Here is a 27,074-nt window from a genome sequence, read left to right on the forward strand (position 1 = left end):
AGTCCATGACTTGATGTATTTGACTCAAAATCAATAGCCTAGCATTAATCCATTCCTCCTTTCTCTCTCTCTCTCTCTCTCTCTCTCTCTCTCACACACACACTCGATCTCTTTCTCTCTCTCCATCGTTCTCTCCTTGCAGTGTCAGAGCAGCCCAGTACGGTCCTCAGGCCTCAGCCCCTCCCCCCCACCTCGGTGCACCAGGGTGGGCTCAGCTCCTCAGCGGGGGCCCAGGACGGTAGTTCGGCCTACTGCCTGTCTTCTGGACGCCATGGCTTCTCCGGCTACTCGGAAAGCTTCGTGCCCCCGTCTGGCCACTCCAACTCAGTCAACCCCAGCATCAGCAATGGTCTTTCACCACAGGTCAGTTCACTGTTCAGTCCCGACTGTAGCTAATAGAATAATCATTTATGACATTGAGCAGCAGACTATATTATCCAAAGAGACTGACATTGAGCAGCAGACTATATTATCCAGAGACTAACATTGAGCAGCAGACTATATTATCCAGAGACTGACATTGAGCAGCAGACTATATTATCCAGAGAGACTGACATTGAGCAGCAGACTATATTATCCAAAGAGACTGACATTGAGCAGCAGACTATATTATCCAGAGACTGACATTGAGCAGCAGACTATATTATCCAAAGAGACTGGCATTGAGCAGCAGACTATATTATCCAGAGACTGACATTGAGCAGCAGACTATATTATCCAAAGAGACTGACATTGAGCAGCAGACTATATTATCCAGAGACTGACATTGAGCAGCAGACTATATTATCCAAAGAGACTGACATTGAGCAGCAGACTATATTATCCAAAGAGACTGACATTGAGCAGGAGACTATATTATCCAGAGAGACTGACATTGAGCAGCAGACTATATTATCCAGAGACTAACATTGAGCAGCAGACTATATTATCCAAAGAGACTGACATTGAGCAGCAGACTATATTATCCAAAGAGACTGACATTGAGCAGCAGACTATATTATCCAGAGACTGACATTGAGCAGCAGACTATATTATCCAAAGAGACTGACATTGAGCAGCAGACTATATTATCCAGAGACTAACATTGAGCAGCAGACTATATTATCCAGAGACTGACATTGAGCAGCAGACTATATTATCCAAAGAGACTGACATTGAGCAGCAGACTATATTATCCAAAGAGACTGACATTGAGCAGCAGACTATATTATCCAAAGAGACTGACATTGAGCAGCAGACTATATTATCCAAAGAGACTGACATTGAGCAGCAGACTATATTATCCAGAGAGACTGACATTGAGCAGCAGACTATATTATCCAAAGAGACTGACATTGAGCAGCAGACTATATTATCCAAAGAGACTGACATTGAGCAGCAGACTATATTATCCAGAGACTAACATTGAGCAGCAGACTATATTATCCAGAGACTGACATTGAGCAGCAGACTATATTATCCAAAGAGACTGACATTGAGCAGCAGACTATATTATCCAGAGACTGACATTGAGCAGCAGACTATATTATCCAGAGACTAACATTGAGCAGCAGACTATATTATCCAAAGAGACTGACATTGAGCAGCAGACTATATTATCCAAAGAGACTGACATTGAGCAGCAGACTATATTATCCAGAGACTGACATTGAGCAGCAGACTATATTATCCAAAGAGACTGACATTGAGCAGCAGACTATATTATCTAAAGAGACTGACATTGAGCAGCAGACTATATTATCCAGAGACTAACATTGAGCAGCAGACTATATTATCCAGAGAGACTGACATTGAGCAGCAGACTATATTATCTAAAGAGACTGACATTGAGCAGCAGACTATATTATCCAGAGACTAACATTGAGCAGCAGACTATATTATCCAGAGAGACTGACATTGAGCAGCAGACTATATTATCCAAAGAGACTGACATTGAGCAGCAGACTATATTATCCAAAGAGACTGACATTGAGCAGCAGACTATATTATCCAAAGAGACTGACATTGAGCAGCAGACTATATTATCCAGAGACTAACATTGAGCAGCAGACTATATTATCCAGAGAGACTGACATTGAGCAGCAGACTATATTATCCAAAGAGACTAACATTGAGCAGCAGACTATATTATCCAAAGAGACTGACATTGAGCAGCAGACTATATTATCCAAAGAGACTGACATTGAGCAGCAGACTATATTATCCAAAGAGACTGACATTGAGCAGCAGACTATATTATCCAAAGAGACTGACATTGAGCAGCAGACTATATTATCCAAAGAGACTGACATTGAGCAGCAGACTATATTATCCAAAGAGACTGACATTGAGCAGCAGACTATATTATCCAAAGAGACTGACATTGAGCAGCAGACTATATTATCCAAAGAGACTGACATTGAGCAGCAGACTATATTATCCAGAGACTAACATTGAGCAGCAGACTATATTATCCAAAGAGACTGACATTGAGCAGCAGACTATATTATCCAGAGACTAACATTGAGCAGCAGACTATATTATCCAAAGAGACTGACATTGAGCAGCAGACTATATTATCCAAAGAGACTGACATTGAGCAGCAGACTATATTATCCAAAGAGACTGACATTGAGCAGCAGACTATATTATCCAGAGACTAACATTGAGCAGCAGACTATATTATCCAAAGAGACTGACATTGAGCAGCAGACTATATTATCCAGAGACTAACATTGAGCAGCAGACTTTATTATCCAGAGACTAACATTGAGCAGCAGACTATATTATCCAGAGACTAACATTGAGCAGCAGACTATATTATCCAAAGAGACTGACATTGAGCAGCAGACTATATTATCCAGAGACTAACATTGAGCAGCAGACTATATTATCCAAAGAGACTGACATTGAGCAGCAGACTATATTATCCAAAGAGACTGACATTGAGCAGCAGACTATATTATCCAAAGAGACTGACATTGAGCAGCAGACTATATTATCCAGAGAGACTGACATTGAGCAGCAGACTATATTATCCAAAGAGACTGACATTGAGCAGCAGACTATATTATCCAGAGAGACTGACATTGAGCAGCAGACTATATTATCCAGAGACTAACATTGAGCAGCAGACTATATTATCCAGAGAGACTGACATTGAGCAGCAGACTATATTATCCAGAGAGACTGACATTGAGCAGCAGACTATATTATCCAAAGAGACTGACATTGAGCAGCAGACTATATTATCCAAAGAGACTGACATTGAGCAGCAGACTATATTATCCAGAGACTAACATTGAGCAGCAGACTATATTATCCAAAGAGACTGACATTGAGCAGCAGACTATATTATCCAAAGAGACTGACATTGAGCAGCAGACTATATTATCCAAAGAGACTGACATTGAGCAGCAGACTATATTATCCAGAGACTGACATTGAGCAGCAGACTATATTATCCAGAGACTAACATTGAGCAGCAGACTATATTATCCAAAGAGACTGACATTGAGCAGCAGACTATATTATCCAAAGAGACTGACATTGAGCAGCAGACTATATTATCCAAAGAGACTGACATTGAGCAGCAGACTATATTATCCAAAGAGACTGACATTGAGCAGCAGACTATATTATCCAAAGAGACTGACATTGAGCAGCAGACTATATTATCCAAAGAGACTGACATTTTGCTAGCAGCGCACATAGAAGAGCTTGCCTATGTTCCGCTCTGCAACATGTGGATTCCATAGTTTCAATAAGACATTTAGTATAGGTTTTATACCATTGGAATGTAAAAATCCTGTTTAGCGGTTGGTTCTAGATAACATTCAGAAGGTATATTTTCTCAGAGGTTCTACAGATGTTTATCAAACTATCCGCAACATTTCAACGGCATGTCTTAAGCCTTTCAGTAGCATCTCAACAGTACATCTCCTCATGTTCAACAAGGTAGTCAAACAGGTGACAAACTCAAAACCGGATGTTTGTCAACAATACACGATACTAAATCATTTCAGTTTAGCAAAAAGTCTCTTCTCATCTGAATATGGACCGCTAGCATATGAATAGACATGAGACAATAAAAGATGGAGGGTGTGTGAGAGAGGAAGATGACACAAATGAAATCTGAAAAGACAATTATGGCCGATTACACAGTCATCAGCGTCCATGGGGGGTTCGGTACGCGGCGACGGGGCCGTCCTAACAGGCGGAAAACAAGCTTTTAAATGCCACAAAGGGTGGCCAGGCCCCACGCAATGCATGCTGGGTCCTCACCCCATGAGAAAGAGAGGTTCTCAGGCCTCCATCAGTGTCCTGCTTAGTGGTGATAAAAACGATCGCTTCAGGCACATCTTCCTCTCTTTCTATGACAAGGGGAACCCCGAGGGTGTGTGTCTGTGTGTTTGCTTGTCATTTTCATCAGCAATGACAACATGGTGATCTGTAAAACCATTTGGGAAATAATTGACTACCTTAACTACTTGAACAGCATTAACCCAACCACATTGGTTCCTTCACAAGCTAGTGCTAACTAGCCACAAGCCACCCCTTGGTAACACTATTCCATGTCTGATTAGCTGTGAGTAGAGCAGACTTCACACACAGAGATGCCTTCATCTCTACTAGGAGGCCAAATCCATTAGATTACTTTTACTCTGCTTGGAGGCCAAAGGTGCTTCTCTCTCGTAGGTGTTTTCACCATCAGCCTCCCTGAGACAAACTGGGCTTTCCTTTAGCTTAGAGGGAGTGGCTATCTTAGCTTGCATAGGGAGACACACATATGTGCAAGCACACAGCAGTAGAGGTGTGTTGTGTTGTTTGCTCTGTAACCTGTTAGTTCATATGCCTTGACACTGTGATATATAGGCCTAAGGGCGAGACAATAAGAAGACACAGTGGCAGAATAAATTCAACCACACCTGTGTTTCATCACAAAACTGGAGAGCAACATCTGTCTGGTGAAGTCCACAAAACATATTGCATGTAACAACCAGATACATGACCTACAGCAGGGTCGAACAAGGTCATGTTTCTCACATTTTCGGACCACTGAACAACTATTGATTTAGAGCCACAGAGAGTTACCGCATGTGGCAAAGAAAACAGGAGCTGCCTCCACTATTCCAGCACCATTTCAACATCATCAAATCACCTCTGCTTAGTCTAATACAGTGACAACTATAACATAACAACAACAATTTAGTCCAGTCAACGTACACTAAATATGATGTGGCTGTCCATAGCACTGATTTATGTGTGTGTGTGATTGCAAGTAGAACAAACATGTTGACTCACCAATGCCATCCTCCTCTCTTTCATGTTGCCGAAACGGTCTATGACAGTCATACAGTACAAGCTTTTGGTTTTTGTTGTCCTAGGCTACCTGGATAATATTCTTGCTGCTAGCCTAACTTCCTTTCCTAGGCAACAGTGAGCCAGCTAGTCAACATTAGCCTACTACATCTACCTACGTATTGAAATGCCACCAGGGGTCTTTTCACAGTCCCCAAATAGAGAACAAAGAGTACAGTATTATATAGAGTCATTATTGTATGAAACTCCCTTCCATCTCATATTGCTCAAATGAACAGCAAACCTGGTTTAAAAAACAGATGAAGCAACACCTCACAGCACAACGCCTCTCTCCTATTTGACCTAGACAGTTTTTGTGTATGTATTGATATGTACGCTACATGTGCCGTTTTTAAATGTATGTAGTTCTATCCTTGAGCTGTTCTTGTCTATTAATGTTCTGTATTATGTCATGTTTTGTGTGGACTCCAGGAAGAGTAGCTGCTACTTTTGCAACAGCAAATGGGGATCCTAATAAAATACCAAATACCCTTGACACTTTTTTTTGGTGCGCCAGGACCATTCACAGTTGAGCTCACTCAGTTTAGCTCCATGCTGATTGGCTATTATTATAATTTTTTTATTATCAAGGGAGGCCAAATGCTTGCTGGCTTCCCTTGCATTCAATGCTACGGGCAGCAACAATGTCATACTATTTTTGACCAGACAGAATCAGATAGATGGGCTACATATACAGGGTGAGAGGGGTGCTGTTTTGCTCACTCAGATGCTTTCTCTGGTGAGAGACATATAGCCTTTTCCGAATTGAAGGAAAATTATGAAACAGAGTGACGAAAGCTAAATTATTTTCTATGTTTTGTATTTTTTTCTTGGTAATTATTTTGGGGAAGCCTGGCTTCCGTTGGCATCCATGAATACACGCCACTGGCACGCACACACACACACACACACACACACACACACACACACACACACACACACACACACACACACACACACACACACACACACACACACACACACACACACACACACACACACACACAGTCAAACGCACACACACACAGTCAAACGCACACGTCGGGAATGTTTGTTTGCATATGGAATTGCAATCATGGAACGTTCCAGTGTGCTAATTGATTGCAATGAAGGAATCTATCCCTTAGTAATGTGGTGTGTAATTTATGCAAATTACTCACTTTGTTGACTAATTTGTTTTAATTAATGTATTCATCTGCAAATTTGGATGTACACTGGAATATGCTCATTTGCATTTCAGACTGGATGGCATTTATGTGAGGTTTGTAAATGAATACAAGAGAGGGAATGTAAATGAATACAAGAGAGGGAATGTAAATGAATACAAGAGAGGGAATGTAAATGAATACAAGAGAGGGAATGTAAATTAATACAAGAGAGGGAATGTAAATGAATACAAGAGAGGGAATGTAAATGAATACAAGAGAGGGAATGTAAATGAATACAAGAGAGGGAATGTAAATGAATACATTTATTTTACATTAACAATGAGTGGATGAAAACCTCTAAAACTTTACAATTAGACATACCAACAAAGCTATGTAAACTCTGCAGTCCTTACACAGCAAAGCCTCGATACTGTGGATTTTTACAGTTTATTGTTCTTTTGAGTTATCTGATCGTTTATCTGTGCTGAATGGTATTTCTTGGTGGTATTGGGAGTTATTTGGGGCTTTAGTTAGTGAAAAATCAGTTCCTGTGGTGTAGCTCTGTGAATGTTACACTTGGTTTATATGGTGTTTTAACAGTAGTGTATGAATATGTCGCCAGTGAGTTAGTCCTATGCTATGACTAGTTCGGCCTATGCCCTGAGTGGTGGTGCTTCGGTTGGTAGTAAAACATAAAGGCTTAGGGAACTATATGACCATACTAGCCTAGCCCAGTGTAATGTGGGCTAGATCCCTGTCGCATGGGGTCTCAGGCGTCTGGCTAGCTGATCCGTTGCATACCAGTGGAATCCTTTCTCACCAGCGCAGCTAGCGGTCTGGCTTTGCACAGCGTTGAGGCGTAATCCCCGGAACCACCGAAAAACAGAGACAGTGCCGGGGCTTCAATCACAGAGCAGAGGAGCTGGAGAAATACATAGACTGGCTGAGACACATACATGCGTTCATACAGTCTCAGACACACATACAAACAGGCTTTTTTGATCAGGTTGCCTTATCGAAGGGATTGTACACAGTCATCTTCCCTCTAATGCTTTATCTAATCTCATCTCTGAGGACATACAGTGGGGAGAACAAGTATTTGATACACTGCCAATTTAGCAGGTTTTCCTACTTACAAAGCATGTAGAGGTCTGTCATTTTTTTTTATCATAGGTACACTTCAACTGTGAGATGGAATCTAAAACAAAAATCCAGAAAATCACATTGTATGATTTTTAAGTAATTCATTTGCATTTTATTGCATGACATAAGTATTTGATCACCTACCAACCAGTAAGAATTCCAGCTCTCACAGACCTGTTAGTTTTTCTTTAATTAAGAAGCCCTCCTGTTCTCAACTCATTACCTGTAATAACTGCACCTGTTTGAACTCGTTACCTGTATAAAAGACACCTGTCCACACACTCAATCAAACAGACTCCAACCTCTCCACAATGGCCAAGACCAGAGAGCTGTGTAAGGACATCAGGGATAAAATTGTAGACCTGCACAAGGCTGGGATGGGCTACAGGACAATAGGCAAGCAGCTTGGTGAGAAGGCAACAACCGTTGGCGCAATTATTAGAAAATGGAAGAAGTTCAAGATCACCCTCGGTCTGGGGCTCCATGCAAGATACCACCTCGTGGGGCATCAATGATCATGAGGAAGGTGAGGGATCAGCCCAGAACTACACAGCAGGACCTGGTCAATGACCAGAAGAGAGCTGGGACCACAGTCTCAAAGAGAACCATTAGTAACACACTACGCCGTCATGGTTTAAAATCCTGCAGCGTACGCAAGGTCACCCTGCTCAAGCCAGCGCATGTCCAGGCCCGTCTGAAGTTTGCCAATGACCATCTGGATGATCCAGAGGAAGAATGGGAGAAGGTCATGTGGTCTGATGAGACAAACATATAGCTTTTTGGTCTAAACTCCACTCGCCGTGTTTGGAGGAAGAAGAAGGATGAGTACAACCCCAAGAACACCATCCCAACCGTGAAGCATGGAGGTGGAAACATCCTTCTTTGGGGATGCTTTTCTGCAAAGGGGACAGGACGACTGCACCGTATTGAGGGGAGGATGGATGGGGCCATGTATCGCGAGATCTTGGCCAACAACCTCCTTCCCTCAGTAAGAGCATTGAAGATGGGTCGTGGCTGGGTCTTCCAGCATGACAACAACCCGAAACACACAGCCAGGGCAACTAAGGAGTGGCTCCGTAAGAAGCATCTCAAGGTCCTGGAGTGGCCTAGCCAGTCTCCAGACCTGAACCCAATAGAAAATCTTTGGAGGGTGCTGAAAGTCCGTATTGCCCAGCGACAGCCCCGAAACCTGAAGGATCTGGAGAAGGTCTGTATGGAGGAGTGGGCCAAAATCCCTGCTGCAGTGTGTGCAAACCTGGTCAAGAACTACAGGAAACGTATGATCTCTGTAATTGCAAACAAAGGTTTCTGTACCAAATATTAAGTTCTGCTTTTCTGATGTATCAAATACTTGCAATAAAATGCAAATTAATTACTTAAAAATCATACAAATTGTGTGCCGCCCTATGGGACTCCCAATCACAGCCAGATGTGATACAGCCTGGATTTGAATCAGGGACTGTAGTGACACCTCTTGCACTGAGATGCAGTGCCTTAGACCTCTGCGCCACTCAGGAGCCCAAAAGCTGTGTGAACATGTCCACATTTTGGCTTTCCAGAAAAAAACCTTCCTGTATACTTTCTCACCTTCAACACACACACGCACGCACACGCGCGCGCACACACACACACACACGCTGTGAGATGAATGGGGTGTGTTGACCTCCATATGTTTCCCATTTGTAGTCAGTCACACATGAGCATGTTCCTCAGACGCATTAGGTTAGATTCCTCTGACAGCGCTCCTGTAAATTACATACCCTTAGACAGATAGTGTGTGTGTGGCTGTCTGGCCTTTTGTGTGTGGACGTTTTTAACTATACTTGTGGAGACCACAAGAATAGTAAAAAAGAATTGGGGGACCAACTGAGGACACTTTGTTGGTCCCTACAAGGTCAAATGCTATTTCTAGGGGTATAGGTTTAAGGTTAGAATTAGGGTTAGGAGCTAGTGTTAGGTATCTCTCTTCTCTCTCTCCTATCTCTCTCTTCTCTCTCTCCTATCTCTCTCTTCTCTCTCCCCTATCTCTTCTCTCTCCCTCCTATCTCTTCTCTCTCCCTCCTATCTCTTCTCTCTCTCCTATCTCTCTCTTCTCTCTCTCCTATCTCTCTCTTCTCTCTCCCCTATCTCTTCTCTCTCCCTCCTATCTCTTCTCTCTCCCTCCTATCTCTTCTCTCTCCCCCTATCTCTTCTCTCTCTCATATCTCTCTAAAGGTCCCTTTCACTCCACCTATTTCCCCCCTCGTTTTGACGACACCTCTTCTCACGCAAACTCTCATGCAGCTGTTCACGATGTATCACCAAGGAAACCTCTTAACCCTTGACATCAGAAACAAAAAGTTCCACACACACACCACATACACGCTTATTGGAAATGTGTTAAAGAATCATACTCCTTTTTCCCACGTACCCCGTGGCCTCTCCTTGTTGGCCCCACAAGGACACGGTGAATTTGGGCATCAAATGAGAAAGCTGGAGAGGGAGGAAGGGAGAAGAGAGAGAGAGAGAGAGAGAGAGAGAGAGAGAGAGAGAGAGAGAGAGAGAGAGAGAGAGAGAGAGAGAGAGAGAGAGAGAGAGAGAGAGAGAGAGAGAGAGAGAGAGAGAGAGAGAGAGAGAGAGAGAGAGAGAGAGAGAGAGAGAGAGAGAGAGAGAGAGAGAGAGAGAGAGAGAGAGAGAGAGAGAGAGAGAGAGAGAGAGAGAGAGAGAGAGAGAGAGAGAGAGAGAGAGAGAGAGAGAGAGAGAGAGAGAGAGAGGTGAAAGGGAGAGAGAGAGGTGAAAGGGAGAGAAAGAGGAATGGGTTATTCACGTCTGTTTTTCTCCTTTACTATACTGTCCAAACACACAAAAGGTCATTCATAAAAGTATACCACACTGTTGAACACACCACCTGTTTTATCTAGTACACACTGAAGACAAAAAGTTATTTACCATAGGTTTTGTATTGTGAATGTCTTTTAATATGTTTGTCATTTTTACGTTTCATGGTAGGTCTACTGGAAATTGAACATAGTAATTAGGCTCCATAAACAAAATGTTCAATTCTATAGGATACAGTAAAAATCAGTCATTCGTGGGGGAAAAGGCTAGCTAGCACGGAATAGGAACGGAACTGTGCGGTCCCTAAACGACGCAGTCTCCCCTGTCCGTCCGTCAGTTAGGAAACGATGTAACAAGAACCATGTGTCTGGGTGAACACAGTATAATGTGTCTCTCATGGTCACAACCAGGAGAGGAGAGAGGATGATAGGAGAGAGGAGGAGAGAGGATGATAGGAGAGGAGAGAGGATGATAGGAGAGGAGAGAGAATGAGAGGAGAGAGGATGATAGGAGCGGGGAGAGGATGATAGGAGAGGAGAGAGGATGAGAGGAGAGGAGAAAGGATGATATGAGAGGAGAGAGGATGAGAGGAGAGAGGATAAGAGAAGAGGGTGATAGGAGAGGAGAGAGGATGAGAGGGAAGGAGAGGATGCGAGGGGAGGAGAGGATGCGAGGGGAGGAGAGGATGCGAGGGGAGGAGAGAGGATGAGAGGGGAGGAGAGGATGCGAGGGGAGGAGAGGATGCGAGGGGATGAGAGGGGAGGAGAGGATGAGAGGAGAGGAGAGGAGAGGAGGAGAGGAGAGGATGATAGGAGAGGAGAGGAGAGGAGAGGATGATATGATAGGAGAGGAGAGGATGATAGGAGAGGAGAGGATGATGATATGACAGGAGAGGATGATGATATGAGAGGAGAGGATGATGATATGAGAGAGAGAGGATGATATGAGAGGAGAGGATAGAGGACGATAGGAGAGGAGAGAGGGTGAGTGGAGAGAGGATGATAAGAGAGAGAAGAGAGAGGAGGAGAGGATGAGAGGAGAGAGGATGAGAGGAAAGGAGAGAGGATGATAGGAGATGAGAGGGGGTTTCTGGATGATAGGAGAGGAGAGGAGGAGTGGATGAGAGGATGATAGGAGAGGAGAGAGGATGATAGGAGAGGAGAGAGAGGATGATAGGAGAGGAGAGGGGATGATAGAAGAGGAGAGGGGATGATAGAAGAGGAGAGAGGATGATAGGAGAGGAGAGAGGATGATAGGAGAGGAGAGAAGAAGGATGATGGGAGAGGAGATAGGATGATAGGAGAGGAGAGAGGATGATAGGAGAGGAGAGAGGATGATAGGAGAGGAGAGAGGATGATAGGAGAGGAGAGAGGATGATTGGAGAGGAGAGAGGATGATGGGAGAGGAAGGAGAGAATGATGGGAGTGGAGAGAGTATGATGTGAGAGGAGAGAGTATGATGTGAGAGGAGAGAGGATGATGGGAGAGGAGAGGGGATGATGGGAGAGGAGAGAGGATGATGGGAGAGGAGAGAGGATGATGGGAGAGGAGAGAGGATAATGGGAGAGGAGAGAGGATAATGGGAGAGGAGAGAGGATTATGGGAGAGGAGAGAGGATGATGGGAGAGGAGAGAGGATGATGGGAGAGGAGAGAGGATAATGGGAGAGGAGAGAGGATGATGGAGAGGAGAGAGGATAATGGGAGAGGAGAGATGATGATATGAGAGGAGAGATGATGATAGGAGAGGAGAGAGGATGATAGAAGAGGAGAGAGGATGATAGGAGAGGAGAGAGGATGATGGGAGAGGAGAGAGGATGATGATAGAGGAGAGAGGATGATGGGAGAAGAGAGGGAGGAATAGTGAGGAGAAGATAGGAGAGGGAGAGGGGAGAGGTTATAATGCCTGCTAACTACTTGATTTACATTACACCAAGTTACATAGTCATGATCAGTAGGAAATAAGAATCAATAGGTATGGTTTGGTTAGTAAATGAAGAGTAGGTATAAATGTTAACCAATTTTCAACCTCCATTCATTATCTCAAGTACCAAACCAGTGTCTACATATGTGAAAATGGGTTGTTTCTATGATCTGTGGTTAAAAGATAAGAAATGCTTCTCTGTGACATGATAGGGTAGGATTAAAAGTTACAGAATAAATAATATGAGGTTGAAAAGTGGCAGAGTTGCCTCATAAAGTCTCATAAAAGCAGAGCATGATTTTTATATAATTTATGGCTTTGTTTATGGGAAGTCGGATGTATGTGTATGTTTTATACATTTTCCTTGTGTTACATACAGGACTGCTTTCAAAGAATGTCAGTAACATGTCTTAAAATATATATTCCTGGAAAATGTATCTAACGCTTCAAGAGACTGACATTTCTCTGATGTGAACTGACAGAATTTATTTTAGGCCCAGTGGGGTTTAATAACACAACTTTCCTGCTGTAGTAAATTCCTGTTGTTCTTCCTCCATCTGGAACTCTCCTCTTGTCTTCACTGACACAGCAACTCCAATCTGCACAGTGTGACTCTGTATATACCCTAACTCGTGATATGAGTGCTCAAGTTGAACTTTCACGCATATTGTATGTCCTAGTTACATCTTTGCATGATCTATGCAAAAGTATGTGTATAAAGAAGTGACTTGTTACGTGTGCGTTTGTAACTGGATTGAGCCATGAAAGGGCTGTATTTATGCATAATCTGTATGAGACAAAGTATTATTTGATTTACTTTTACTTTTATTCTATTCTATTTAAAATTATATTCTACCACATTCTACCCTACCCTACCCTACTCTACTATACTCTACTCACCCTACCCTACCCTACCCTACTCTACTATACTCTACTTACCCTACCCTACCCTACCCTACTCTACTATACTCTACTCACCCTACCCTACCCTACCCTACTCTACTATACTCTACTCACCCTACCCTACCCTACCCTACTCTACTATACTCTACTCACCCTACCCTACCCTACTCTACTATACTCTACTCACCCTACCCTACCCTACCCTACTCTACTATACTCTACTCACCCTACCCTACCCTACCCTACTCTACTATACTCTACTCACCCTACCCTACCCTACCCTACTCTACTATACTCTACTCACCCTACCCTACCCTACCCTACTCTACTATACTCTACTCACCCTACCCTACCCTACCCTACTCTACTATACTCTACTCACCCTACCCTACCCTACTCTACTATACTCTACTCACCCTACCCTACCCTACCCTACTCTACTATACTCTACTCACCCTACCCTACCCTACCCTACTCTACTATACTCTACTCACCCTACCCTACCCTACCCTACTCTACTATACTCTACTCACCCTACCCTACCCTACCCTACTCTACTATACTCTACTCACCCTACCCTACCCTACCCTACTCTACTATACTCTACTCACCCTACCCTACCCTACCCTACTCTACTATACTCTACTCACCCTACCCTACCCTACCCTACTCTACTATACTCTACTCACCCTACCCTACCCTACCCTACTCTACTATACTCTACTCACCCTACCCTACCCTACCCTACTCTACTCTACTATACTCTACTCACCCTACCCTACCCTACCCTACTCTACTATACTCTACTCACCCTACCCTACCCTACCTTACTATACTCTACTCTACTCTACTCACCCTACCCTACTCTACAAAACCCTACTCTACCCTACCCTACCATACCCTATCCTACTCTACCCTACCCTACCCTACCCTATCCTACCCTATGCTACCCTACCCTATCCTACCCTACCCTACCCTACCCTACTCTACTCTACTCTACTCACCCTACCCTACTCTACTCTACTCACCCTACCCTACTCTACTATACTCTACCCACCCTACCCTACCCTACTCTACTATACTCTACTCTACTCACTCTACCCTACCCTACCCTACCCTACCCTACTCTACTATACTATACTATACTCTACTCACCCTACCCTACCCTACCCTACTCTACTATACCCTACTCACCCTACCCTACCCTACCCTACTCTACTATACTCTACTCACCCTACCCTACCCTACCCTACTCTACTATACTCCACTCTACTCACTCTACCCTACTCTACTATACTCTACCCTACTCACCCTACCCTACTCTACTATACTATACTCTACTCAACTCTACTCACCCTACCCTACCCTACCCTACTATACTCTACTCTACTCTACTCACCCTACCCTACTCTACACAACCCTACCCTACCCTACCCTACCCTATCCTACCCTATGCTACCCTACCCTACCCTACTCTACTCTACTCTACTCTACTCTACTATACTCTACTCTACTCACCTTTCTTTACTCTTCTCTACTCTACCCTACTCCTCTCACCCTACTCTACTCACTCTACTCTACTCCACTCTACTCACCATACTCTACATGACTCTACTCTACTATACTCTACTCTACTCACCCTACTCTACTCACCCTACTTTACTCACTCTACTCTACTCTACTCAACCTACTCACCTCTACTCTACCCTACTCTACTCACCCTACTCTACTCTTCTCTACTCACCCTACTCTACTGTACTCGACTCTACTCTACTCACCCTACTTTACCCTACTCTACTCTACTCTACTTTACTCACCCTACCCTACTCTACACTACACTACCCTACGCTACGCTACACTACTCTACTCTACTCTACCCACCCTACTCTACTCTACTCTACACGACTCTACTCTACTCACTCTACTCACCCTACTCTACTCTACTCACCCTACTTTACCCAACTCTACTCTACTCACCCTACCCTACTCTACTCTACACTACCCTACTCTACCCTACGCTACACTACTCTACCCTACTATACTCTACCCACCAAACTCTACACTACTCTACACTACCCTACTCTACTCACCCTACTCTACACTACTCTACCCTACTCTACCCACCATACTATACTCTACTCTACTCTACCCTACTCTACTCACCCTACTCTACTCACCCTACTCTACTCACCCTACTCTACTCTACACTACACTACTCTACCCTACTCTACTCTACCCACCATACTATACTCTACTCTACCCTGCTCTACTCTACTCACCCTACTCTACTCTACTCTACTCACCCTTCTCTACTCTACTCACCCTACTCTACTCTACTCTACTCTACTCTACTCACCATACCCTACTCTACTCTACCCAACTCTACTCTACTCTACTCCACTCTACTCACCCTACCCTACTCTACACTACCATACCCTACTCTACACTACCCTACTCTACTCAACTCACCCTACTCTACTCTGCTCACCCTACTCTACTCTACTCTACTCACCCTACTTTACCCTACCCTACTCTACTCTACTCACCCTACTTTACCCTACCCTACTCTACTCTACTCTACACTACCCTACTATACCCTACGCTACACTACACTACTCCACCCTACTCTACTCACCCTACTTTATCCTACTCTACTCTACCCGACTCTACTCACCCTACTCTCCTCACCCTACTCTACTCTACTCACCGTATTCTACTCTACTCTACTCACCCTACTTTACCCTACTCCACTTGCCCTACTCTACTCACCCTACTCTACTCACCCTACTATACACGACTCTACTCTACCCTACCCTACTCTACTCACACTACTCTACTCACCCTACTCTACTCTACTCTACCCTACTCTACACTACCCTACTATACCCTACTCTACACTACACTCCTCTACCCTACTCTACTCTACTCACTCTACTCTACTCACTCTACTCTACTCTACTCTACTCACCCTACTCTACTCTACTCTACTCACCCTACTCTACTCTACTCACTCTACTCTACTCTACTCTACTCTACCCTACTCTACTCTACTCAACTCCACTCTACTCACCCTACCCTACTCTACTCTACACTACCATACCCTACGCTACACTACACTACTCTACCCTACCCTACTCTACTCACCCTACTCTACTCACCCTACTCTACTCACTCTACTCTACTCACCCTACCCTACCCTACCCTACTCTACTCTACACTACCATACTATACCCTATCCTACGCTACACTACACTACTCTACCCTTCTCTACTCTACCCTACCCTACTCACCCTACTTTACCCTACTCTATTCTACTCTACTCACCCTACTCTACTCTACTCTACTCTACTCTACTCTACTCTACTCTACTCTACTCTACTCACCCTACTTACCCTACTCTACTCTACTCACCCTACCCTACTCTACTCGACACTACTCTACCCTACCCTACTCTACGCCACTCACCCTACTCTACCCTACCATACACTACTCTACACTACTCTACCCTACCTTTACTCTGCCCTACTCACCCTACCCTACTCTACCCTACACTACCCTACTGTACTGTACTGTACTCTACCCTACTCTACCCTAATTTACACTACTCTATCACACCTCACTCCATTCCATTCTCTCCTCTCTCTCACCAGGTAATGGGGCTGTTAAACCCAGGAGGAGTACCCCACCAGCCCAGCCACCAGAGTGACTTTGCCCTCTCTCCCCTGACCGGAGGGCTTGAGCCCGGGGTTGGCATGGCGGCCAGCTGCCACGGCTCCCAACGGGGCTTGGAGGGTCTGCCAGGCCTGACCAGCATGCCCAGCTCCCAGTCCTACTGCCCACCCAACTACAGCTCGCCAGCCTACGCCATGGAACACCACCCCTCCTACCAGTACGGACAGTATGGACAAAGCAAGGTGGGTTTTTGAACTAGGAATATTATGTACAGTTTATTGTAGCACTGGGACTGTTAGTAACATGTTTTATTGTAGCACTGGGACTGTTAGGAACATGTTTTTATTGTAGCACTGGGACTGTTAGGAACATGTTTTATTGTAGCACTGGGACTGTTAGGAACATGTTTTATTGTAGCACTGGGACTGTTAGGAACATGTTTTATTGTAGCACTGGGACTGTTAGGAATATATACATACACACACATATATATATATATATATATATATATATATATATATATATATATATATATATATATATGTGTGTATTTGTATGTGGTTATTTTAGACACATTTGTTGTTTGAATGCATTGATTGTAATTCATTCTGAAAAGAATGTCTGCTAAAATATCTTTATGAAAGACGCATTAGATTATCATTAAAGGTATACTAACTCCATTCATTTCTACATACCCTACAATCTCCCATGATTAGAGACCATACTCAAGGTTTAGATTTTCAGAATAATAACCCATGTTAATTGCAAAGGCCAACAAATCAGGCGGTGACATTACACATATGTCAGAGACACGGCTAGTAGTCGAGGGGGCACTTCAGTTTCCATTACTATTACCTGTGAGAATTTACCCACACCATATCTACATGGCCAGATACAGAAGTATGTCGGTTGGCTTCTCTCCCCCATAACCATCAGCCTGTGACCTTTCACGAACCTGTGTGATGAGCTGGACCATCAAACCCTCCGCTCGTTCACCTAGCCATGTAATGACCCCTAGGTAACGAAGATACCTCCCCAAATCAAAGGAGCGGCTTCCCCAAAGCATGTTTGACAGGCGGGGGAGGAGGAGGGAGAGTTAGTGGGGTGGGGTGAGGGGTGGGGGAGGCACACTACCACATGTTGACTGGCCCGTCAGTAGCGGCATCTTGATGTCATTAATTTGGGGAGGTCCAAGCTGGGGACCCATGTGCAAGCAACTCGTGAGGGCAGGGGTAGGGGGTTGTTGGTAAGAGAGAGTTGGGTGGAAGGTAGGGTTGAGAGGGGGTCTTTTTAACGGGGAGCGAAATGGCCTTTGGCAGGCAGGGATTGGAAACATGTGTCCCTGTGGAGGTCAGATGCAGTCTGAGTTGTTATTGATCACTGGAGCAGAGCCACAGCCAGGACCAACGTGGCCAGGGCAGGCAGGCCAACTCTAACTCTCCCCAGTACAGTACAGCCCAGCCAAAGGGGAAAGCGCCAGATCTGCCTCTCTTTAACTCCCTCACCCCCTCTCGCCCTCTTTCTTACATCCTCCATTCTCTCCACCTCTCACTGCTCTCTTCAACACATTCACCCACTATTTACCCCTCTCACCCATCAGGCATGATGTTATCATGACACAGGAGGTAGATACTGACATAATGTAATCCTGACACAGGAGGTAGACACTGACATGATGTTATCATGACACAGGAGGTAGATACTGACATAATGTAATCCTGACACAGGAGGTAGACACTGACATGATGTTATCATGACACAGGAGGTAGACACTGACATGATGTTATCATGACAGGAGGTAGACACTGACATGATGTAATCATGACACAGGAGGTAGACACTGACATGATGTTACCCTGACACAGGAGGTAGACACTGACATGATGTTATCATGACACAGGAGGTAGACACTGACATTATGTTATCATGACACAGGAGGTAGACACTGACATGATGTTATCATGACACAGGAGGTAGACACTGACATGATGTTACCCTGACACAGGAGGTAGACACTGACATGACGTTATCCTGACACAGGAGGTAGACACTGACATGACGTTATCCTGACACAGGAGGTAGACACTGACATGATGTTATCATGACACAGGAGGTAGACACTGACATGATGTTACCCTGACACAGGAGGTAGACACTGACATGACGTTATCCTGACACAGGAGGTAGACACTGACATGACGTTATCCTGACACAGGAGGTAGACACTGACATGATGTTACCCTGACACAGGAGGTAGACACTGACATGATGTTACCCTGACACAGGAGGTAGATACTGACATGATGTTATCATGACACAGGAGGTAGATACTGACATGATGTTATCATGACACAGGAGGTAGACACTGACATGATGTTACCCTGACACAGGAGGTAGACACTGACATGATGTAATCATGACACAGGAGGTAGACACTGACATGATGTAATCATGACACAGGAGGTAGAGACTGACATGATGTAATCATGACACAGGAGGTAGACACTGACATGATGTAATCATGACACAGGAGGTAGAGACTGACATGATGTAATCATGACACAGGAGGTAGACACTGACATGATGTTATCATGACAGGAGGTAGACACTGACATGACGTTATCCTGACACAGGAGGTAGACACTGACATTATGTTATCATGACACAGGAGGTAGACACTGACATGATGTTATCATGACACAGGAGGTAGACACTGACATGATGTTACCCTGACACAGGAGGTAGACACTGACATGACGTTATCCTGACACAGGAGGTAGACACTGACATGACGTTATCCTGACACAGGAGGTAGACACTGACATGATGTTATCATGACACAGGAGGTAGACACTGACATGATGTTACCCTGACACAGGAGGTAGACACTGACATGACGTTATCCTGACACAGGAGGTAGACACTGACATGACGTTATCCTGACACAGGAGGTAGACACTGACATGATGTTACCCTGACACAGGAGGTAGACACTGACATGATGTTACCCTGACACAGGAGGTAGATACTGACATGATGTTATCATGACACAGGAGGTAGATACTGACATGATGTTATCATGACACAGGAGGTAGACACTGACATGATGTTACCCTGACACAGGAGGTAGACACTGACATGATGTAATCATGACACAGGAGGTAGACACTGACATGATGTAATCATGACACAGGAGGTAGAGACTGACATGATGTAATCATGACACAGGAGGTAGACACTGACATGATGTAATCATGACACAGGAGGTAGAGACTGACATGATGTAATCATGACACAGGAGGTAGACACTGACATGATGTTATCATGACAGGAGGTAGACACTGACATGACGTTATCCTGACACAGGAGGTAGACACTGACATGACGTTATCCTGACACAGGAGGTAGACACTGACATGATGTTACCCTGACACAGGAGGTAGACACTGACATTATGTTACCCTGACACAGGAGGTAGATACTGACATGATGTTATCATGACACAGGAGGTAGACACTGACATGACGTTATCCTGACACAGGAGGTAGACACTGACATGATGTTACCCTGACACAGGAGGTAGACACTGACATTATGTTACCCTGACACAGGAGGTAGATACTGACATGATGTTATCATGACACAGGAGGTAGACACTGACATGATGTTATCCTGACACAGGAGGTAGACACTGACATTATGTTACCCTGACACATGAGGTAGACACTGACATGATGTTACCCTGACACAGGAGGTAGACACTGACATTATGTTACCCTGACACGGGAGGTGGCGCCGAAGATGATGTCTGACGTTTTACATGCTGTAACCAATTGTGCTATATTTTATTTTTTTGCGTTGTTTGTATCTTAAAATTTTTTTTTTTTAATATAATGTTGCTTCAACTGTTTCTTGTGACCGAAAATAACTTCTGGACATCAGAACTGGGTTTAATCACCACAAACTGGAAGAAGCTTCTTCCTTTAATGAGTCCAACGAGAAAGATATACTGCTCTCCCGGGAACAGGCCCAGATTCCCGTTATTTGCGTGAAGAAAAGATGGAGGAAAAGAGGACGCAGATCGGGCTGCCTTTTGAGAATCCGTAGGCGAGCGAGTAAACTCCCACTGCCATCAATTCTACTTGCTAACATGCAATCATTGGAAAATACAATTGATGACCTACGATTACAATTATTTTACCAACGGGACATTAAGAACTGTAATATCTTATGTTTCACCGAGTCGTGGCTGAATGACGACACTGATAAAATAGAGCTGGAGGGATTTTCAATGCACCGACAGAACGGAGAAGCTACGTCTGGTAAGCTTCTTGTCAATAACAGCTGGTGCGCGATGTCTAATATTAAAGAAGTCTCGAGGTATTGCTCGCCTGAGGTAGAGTACCTTATGATAAGCTGTAGACCACACTATCTACCAAGAGAGATCTCATCTGCATTATTCATAGCTGTCTATTTACCACCACAGACCGATGCTGGCACTAAGACTGCACTCAACCAACTCTATGAGGCCAAAAGCAAACAAATAAATGTTCACACAGAAGAGGCGCTCCTAGTGGCCGGGGACTTTAATGCAGGGAAACTTAAATCAGTTTTACCAATTTTTTTACCAGCATGTCACATGTGCAGCCAGAGGAAAAAAAACTAGACCACCTTTGCTCCACAAACAGAGATGCATACAAAGCTCTCCCCCGCCTTCCATTTGGCAAATCTGATCATAATATTATACTCCGGATTCCTGCTTACAAGCAAAAACGAATCCACACGCCTATAAGAAATCCCGCTATGCCCTCCGATGAACCATCAAACAAGCAAAGCGTCAATACAGGATTAAGATTGAATCCTATTACACCGGCTCTGACGCTTGTCGGATTTCTCAGGGCTTGAAAACTATTACGGACTACAAAGAGAAACCCAGACGCAAGCTGCCTAGTGACGTGAGCCTACCAGACGAGCTAAATTACTTTTATGCTAGCTTCGAGGCAAGCAACACTGAAGCATGCACGAGAGCAACAGCTGTTCTGGATGACTGTGTAATAATGGTCTCGGTAGCCGATGTGAGCAAGACCTTTTTAAACAGGTCAACATTCAAAAAGCCGCAGGGCCAGTTGGATGTGTACTCAAAGCATGCGAGGACCAACTGGCATGCGCGGAACAAGTGTCTTCACTGACATTTTCAACCTCTCCCTGACTGAGTCTGTAATACCTACATGTTTCAAGCAGACCACCATAGTTCCTGTGCCCAAGGAAGCGAAGGTAACCTGCCTAAATGATTACTGTCTGGTAGCACTCATGTCGGTAGCCATGAAGTGCTTTGAAAGGCTGGTCATGGCTCACATCAACAGCATCCTCCCAGATACCCTAGACCCACTCCAATTCGCATACCGCCCCAACAGATCCACAGATGACGCTATCTCAATTGCACTCCACACTGCCCTTTCCCACCTGGACAAAAGGAACACCTATGTGAGAATGCTGTTCATTGACTACAGCTCAGCGTTCAACACCATAGTGCAAACGAAGCTCATCACTAAGCTAAGGACCCTGGGACTAAACACCTCACTCTGCAACTGGATCCTGGACTTCCTGACGGGCCGCCCCCAGGTGGTAAGGGTAGGATCCTCAACACTGGGGCCCCTCAGGAGTGTGTACTTAGTCCTCTCCTGTACTCCCTGTTCACCCACGACCAAACACGGCCAAACACGACTCCAACATCATTAAGTTTGCTGAAGTCACAACAGTGGAAGGCCTGATCACCGACAATGATGAGACAGCCTATAGGGAGGAGGTCAGAGACCTGGCAGTGTGGTGCCAGGACAACAACCTCTCCCTAAATGTGAGCAAGACAAAGGAGCTGATCATGGACTACAGGAAATCATCAACGGGGCTGTAGTGGAGTGGGTCGAGAATTTCAAGTTCCTTGGTGTCCACACCACTAACGATCTATCATGGTCCAAACACACCAAGACAGTCGTGAAGAGGGCACAACAAAACCTTTTCCCCCTCAGGAGACTGAAACGATTTGGCATGGGTCCCCAGATCCTCAAAAAGTTATACAGCTGCACCATTAAGAGCATTCTGACCAGTTGCATCACCGCCTGGTATGGCAACTGCTTGACATCTGACTGTAAGGCGCTACAGAGGGTAGTACATACGGCCCAGTACATCACTGGGGCCAAGCTTCCTGCCATCCAGGAATAGATGGTGTAAGAGGAAAGCCCATAAAATTGTTAGAGACTCCAGTCACCCAAGTTATAGACTGTTTTCTCTGCTACCACATGGCAAGCGGTACCAGAGTGCCAATTCGAGGACCAAAAGGCTCCTTAACAGCTTCTACCCCCAAGCCATTAGACTGCTGAACAATTCATCTAATGGCCACCGGACTATTACTTTTTAACCTTTATTTAACTAGGCAAGTCCGTTAAGAACAAATTCTTATTTACAATGACGGCCTAGGAACAGTGAGTTAACTGCCTTGTTGAGGGGCAGAAAAGCAGATTTTTTTCCTTGTCAGCTCAGGGAGAAAAGGTAGCCTAGTGGTTAGAGTGTTCGGCTAGTAACCGGAAGGTTGCAAGTTCAAACCCCCGAGCTGACAAGGTACAAATCTGTCGTTCTGCCACTGTTCCTAGGCTGTCATTGAAAATAAGAATTTGTTCTTAACTGACTTGCCTGGTTAAATAAAGGAAAAAAAAAAATTTGATCTAGCAACCATTTAGTTACTGGCCCAACGCTCTATCCACTAGGCTACCTGCCCCCCATTTGTTTTGTACACTGCTGCTACTTGCTGTTTATTATCTATCCAGTCACTTCACCCCTACCTACATATACAAATGACCTCTAACCTGTAACTCCACACACTGACTCGGTACGGGTACCCACTGTATATAGCCTCGTTATTGTGTTACTTTGGTATTTTCTTACTTTAGGGCTTGTAAGTAAGCATTTCACAGTAAGGTCTACACTTGTATTCGGCGTGTGACAAATACAGTTTGATTTGAGATACTGACATGAAACCCAATGGAGAACAGTTCTAACCCCCCCCCCCCCCCTCTCTCTCTCAGGTGCCTTTCATTATCTGAAACCCCAACATGGCCAGGAGTGGATGAGATCTCTGGCCAACCTGACAGTCAACTCCGGAGAAATCCCTCCTCCCCCCCCCCCCCCCCCCCCTGCCTATTCCCTACCCAGCCCCTGAGGAGAAGGGACAACCCAGAGAAATGAACGGAGGGGGGTTGTTTTGGGATGGGGTACCCTGGTTGGGGATGTGGGGGAGTCTCAATGGGATAATCAGAACCAAAGGGGGTGCCCTCTCCAGTTACCTGGCTCTCGCCCCACTCGCACTTCACGTCATGCTCTGAAAACCAAGCACGCCTTGCTCTCCATGCTTGAAGAGAAAAATAAATGGAGAGAAGGAGAAGAAGAGGAGGTGAGGCAGAGGATAAATGAAAAAAGGGTGAATAAAACAAAATTCACTCAGTCAAGATTCTGCCTTTGATTTGTAATAAGTGGGAGAGAGTGGGAGAGGACTTGTAAGCTGTTTTTCTTCCATGGATGCGCCTTCGAGGCCAATGTGATGGGAGGAAAATACGTTTTTAAGGCACGATCCTGAGGCTAACGGTGATCTATCTATGGACCTGCAATAGGCACACCGCTCACTCAGCCACAATGCTTTATTTATGGCATTCACAATGTCTTAGGGAAATGTCTTATACTGTACACTGATACTATGTATTATTTCACATGAATTGGGGAAATGAAATTGGTTCTATCAGGAGAAGAAAAACCGCCATCAATTTGATTCGTAACATGACTGTAGGGTTAAAGTAAAGTAAAGGTCTGGACAGTGGACTCAGTCTTTCACCCATCTCGGTTGATAGTAGAGAGATAGAGACATACAGTCGTAGATGGAAGCTGCTTCAACCCAAAGAAGTGCCTCAGATGAAATTAACTGACACATTTCCTCAACTAGCCTACTACATTATTTTTGTAATCTATATTGTATTGAGAAAAACAAAGATAGCTGGGTTGCTTGCAGGGCAGTGCACAGACCTTTTGGGGGGCATGTGCTCAAACAAAAAGTAGGGTGCCCCCTCAAAGAAATTCCCGCAGCAGCTGCAATTTTTACAAGAGGCGAAAGCAGCACAATCTGATGAGTAAAGTATTTTCCTAAACTATTTTGAACTGGAATTAATGCTGCACTTATTAAAATGAATGACCCACACAATTCCAGTCAAAATAGAAGATGGTAAGAAATACTGTTGCCTACCGTTACTAAATCCAAAACAACTCCATTTGTTGCCACGATCATGTATCCCAGGGTTTTTCATATTTGTTGACCCGCGACCCCCAAAAAGGAGTGGTCAGCCTACAAAACATGTAAACCCCGGCGCACGCACATGCACGTGTGCACAAATGTAGCATGTCATTACAGCCATAAATGGTGACGCATTTTCAAAACGCAAGTCTACAGAAATAAACTTTACAGCTGAATTTGGGTCTGAAAGTCATTCATGTTTGCAGCCAATATGTACTAGGGATATATCATGTCACTTCTCTGGAGTCCAGAGCAAGCAAAGTCAAACGGCCTACTTGTAGAGGAGGTTGCAGGATCGTATGGAAAATTATGCCACTTTGGAGGGCAACCTGCCTGCAAAGTGCTCTTTGTCAGCCCTGTAGCCCGGTTCTTCCTTACAACTATTGTAACAAATTCACCAGAAAATGTTACATCTTCACTCCATAATATTGAAAGCAGTGCGACGTTACAGCTGCTTATCTTTAGACATATAGCCAGCAGTAGCCACCCAAATTAGCCCTGTCTGAAATTTGGAAATGACCAATCAAATCGCCACCTAGCCTATTGTTCGGGCAAATGTGAGTCAGTAGTAGATTGCTAAACTGTATTTTATATAGATGATAAACGTAGGCCTACTCTGTATTTGGCACGTAGAATTGGAGGAAATGAAACAAGTGTTCTGGTCATTAATCTGGATATGCGCGCCTGCCTTTGCGCGCCACTGCTGATTGATGACTGGTCATTGGTCAAAAATCAAGAAGCACAACTTTTTGGTTCTGAAGCATATATGAGAATTTACCACCGATTTGAGCGCACTCAGAACAACAACGACAAAAAATGTATACAAAAATAATAATATATACCACCACTGAAAAGGGCACTTTGGAGACTGGAAGGCTCGGATCACTTTTAAAGCAATAAGAATCCTAACACAAGATCCATGCATGTACAGGTAACTTCGATTTTTGCAGATGGGAGATTTGAGTATAAATCTGAGTTATATACACTCAAGTTAAGATTCTGCCCATACATATCTGGGACCAGGCTACCAGTCACATAGTCCAGTCAAGTGTTAATTGGACCTGATGAAACATACCACTCCTGTTCATTTAGTATTTATTCAGTCCACCAATGTTAGCATCCCTGGTCTTAATACTCAGTGGTGCTGACCCGTAAACCTTAAACAGCGATGGAGATGACAGATATAGGATCTTAAACACAGGAAATTGTAGGGTATTTTTGTTTTTTAAAAAGCTTCTGAAGTTTATAATTTCCACTTTGAAACTTCAGACTTGTTTTTCATTACGAAAAATGAATCAACCCCTACATAAATGTCTATTCATTATAATCCACATAATAATTCACATTTGCAGTTGCTGCAGCAGTATTTTCCAACTGTATCAAACTGGCTCAAATTAAGATCCTACATCTGTACACCTATATTTTTCTGCCTTGTTTCTTTTGTAAACATATATCATTTTCATTTATGACTGCATAAAATTATTTTTGTTGGAATATGTCTTGTGTCAAATGCAGCACTATTTACTATTTATAATAAAATATATAAAAAAATGTGTACAGGCTGAAGTGTTTTAATTGATTTAAAACCAATGTGTGTCTGTCTGTAAAATCTTGATTATGTACTGACACGTACTTTTTTTTTTTAATCTTAAGAGTAATGTAAGTCGCTCTAGATAAGAGTGTCTGCTAAATTACTGAAATGGAAAAATGTAAATGGAAAATGTTAGCTATGAGTTAACTTTGAGTTAGGATAAGTTATGAACCAGTTCGGAACTTGGGGAAATATACTTGATGAGAG

At 44.1% G+C, this 27,074-nt stretch overlaps 1 protein-coding gene across 2 annotated transcripts in view; it reads left to right on the forward strand.

The window, feature by feature from the left end:
• Positions 1 to 26,827, forward strand: part of LOC110508192 (paired box protein Pax-3) — a 44,663-nt gene extending 17,836 nt beyond the window's left edge. For both annotated transcript variants that reach the window (XM_036966581.2, XM_036966582.2), the window contains exons 7-9: positions 143 to 363; positions 16,923 to 17,186; positions 24,024 to 26,827. In XM_036966581.2, coding sequence (XP_036822476.1) covers positions 143 to 363; positions 16,923 to 17,186; positions 24,024 to 24,041 — 503 coding nt within the window. In that variant the 3' untranslated portion in view covers positions 24,042 to 26,827. The remainder of the gene's footprint in view (positions 1 to 142; positions 364 to 16,922; positions 17,187 to 24,023) is intronic.
• The last annotated feature ends 247 nt before the right edge of the window (positions 26,828 to 27,074 follow it).

Source organism: Oncorhynchus mykiss, chromosome 28 (assembly GCF_057628025.1).
Source record: "Oncorhynchus mykiss isolate SJ-2025 chromosome 28, ASM5762802v1, whole genome shotgun sequence".
NCBI classification, from domain to species: Eukaryota; Metazoa; Chordata; class Actinopteri; order Salmoniformes; family Salmonidae; genus Oncorhynchus; species Oncorhynchus mykiss.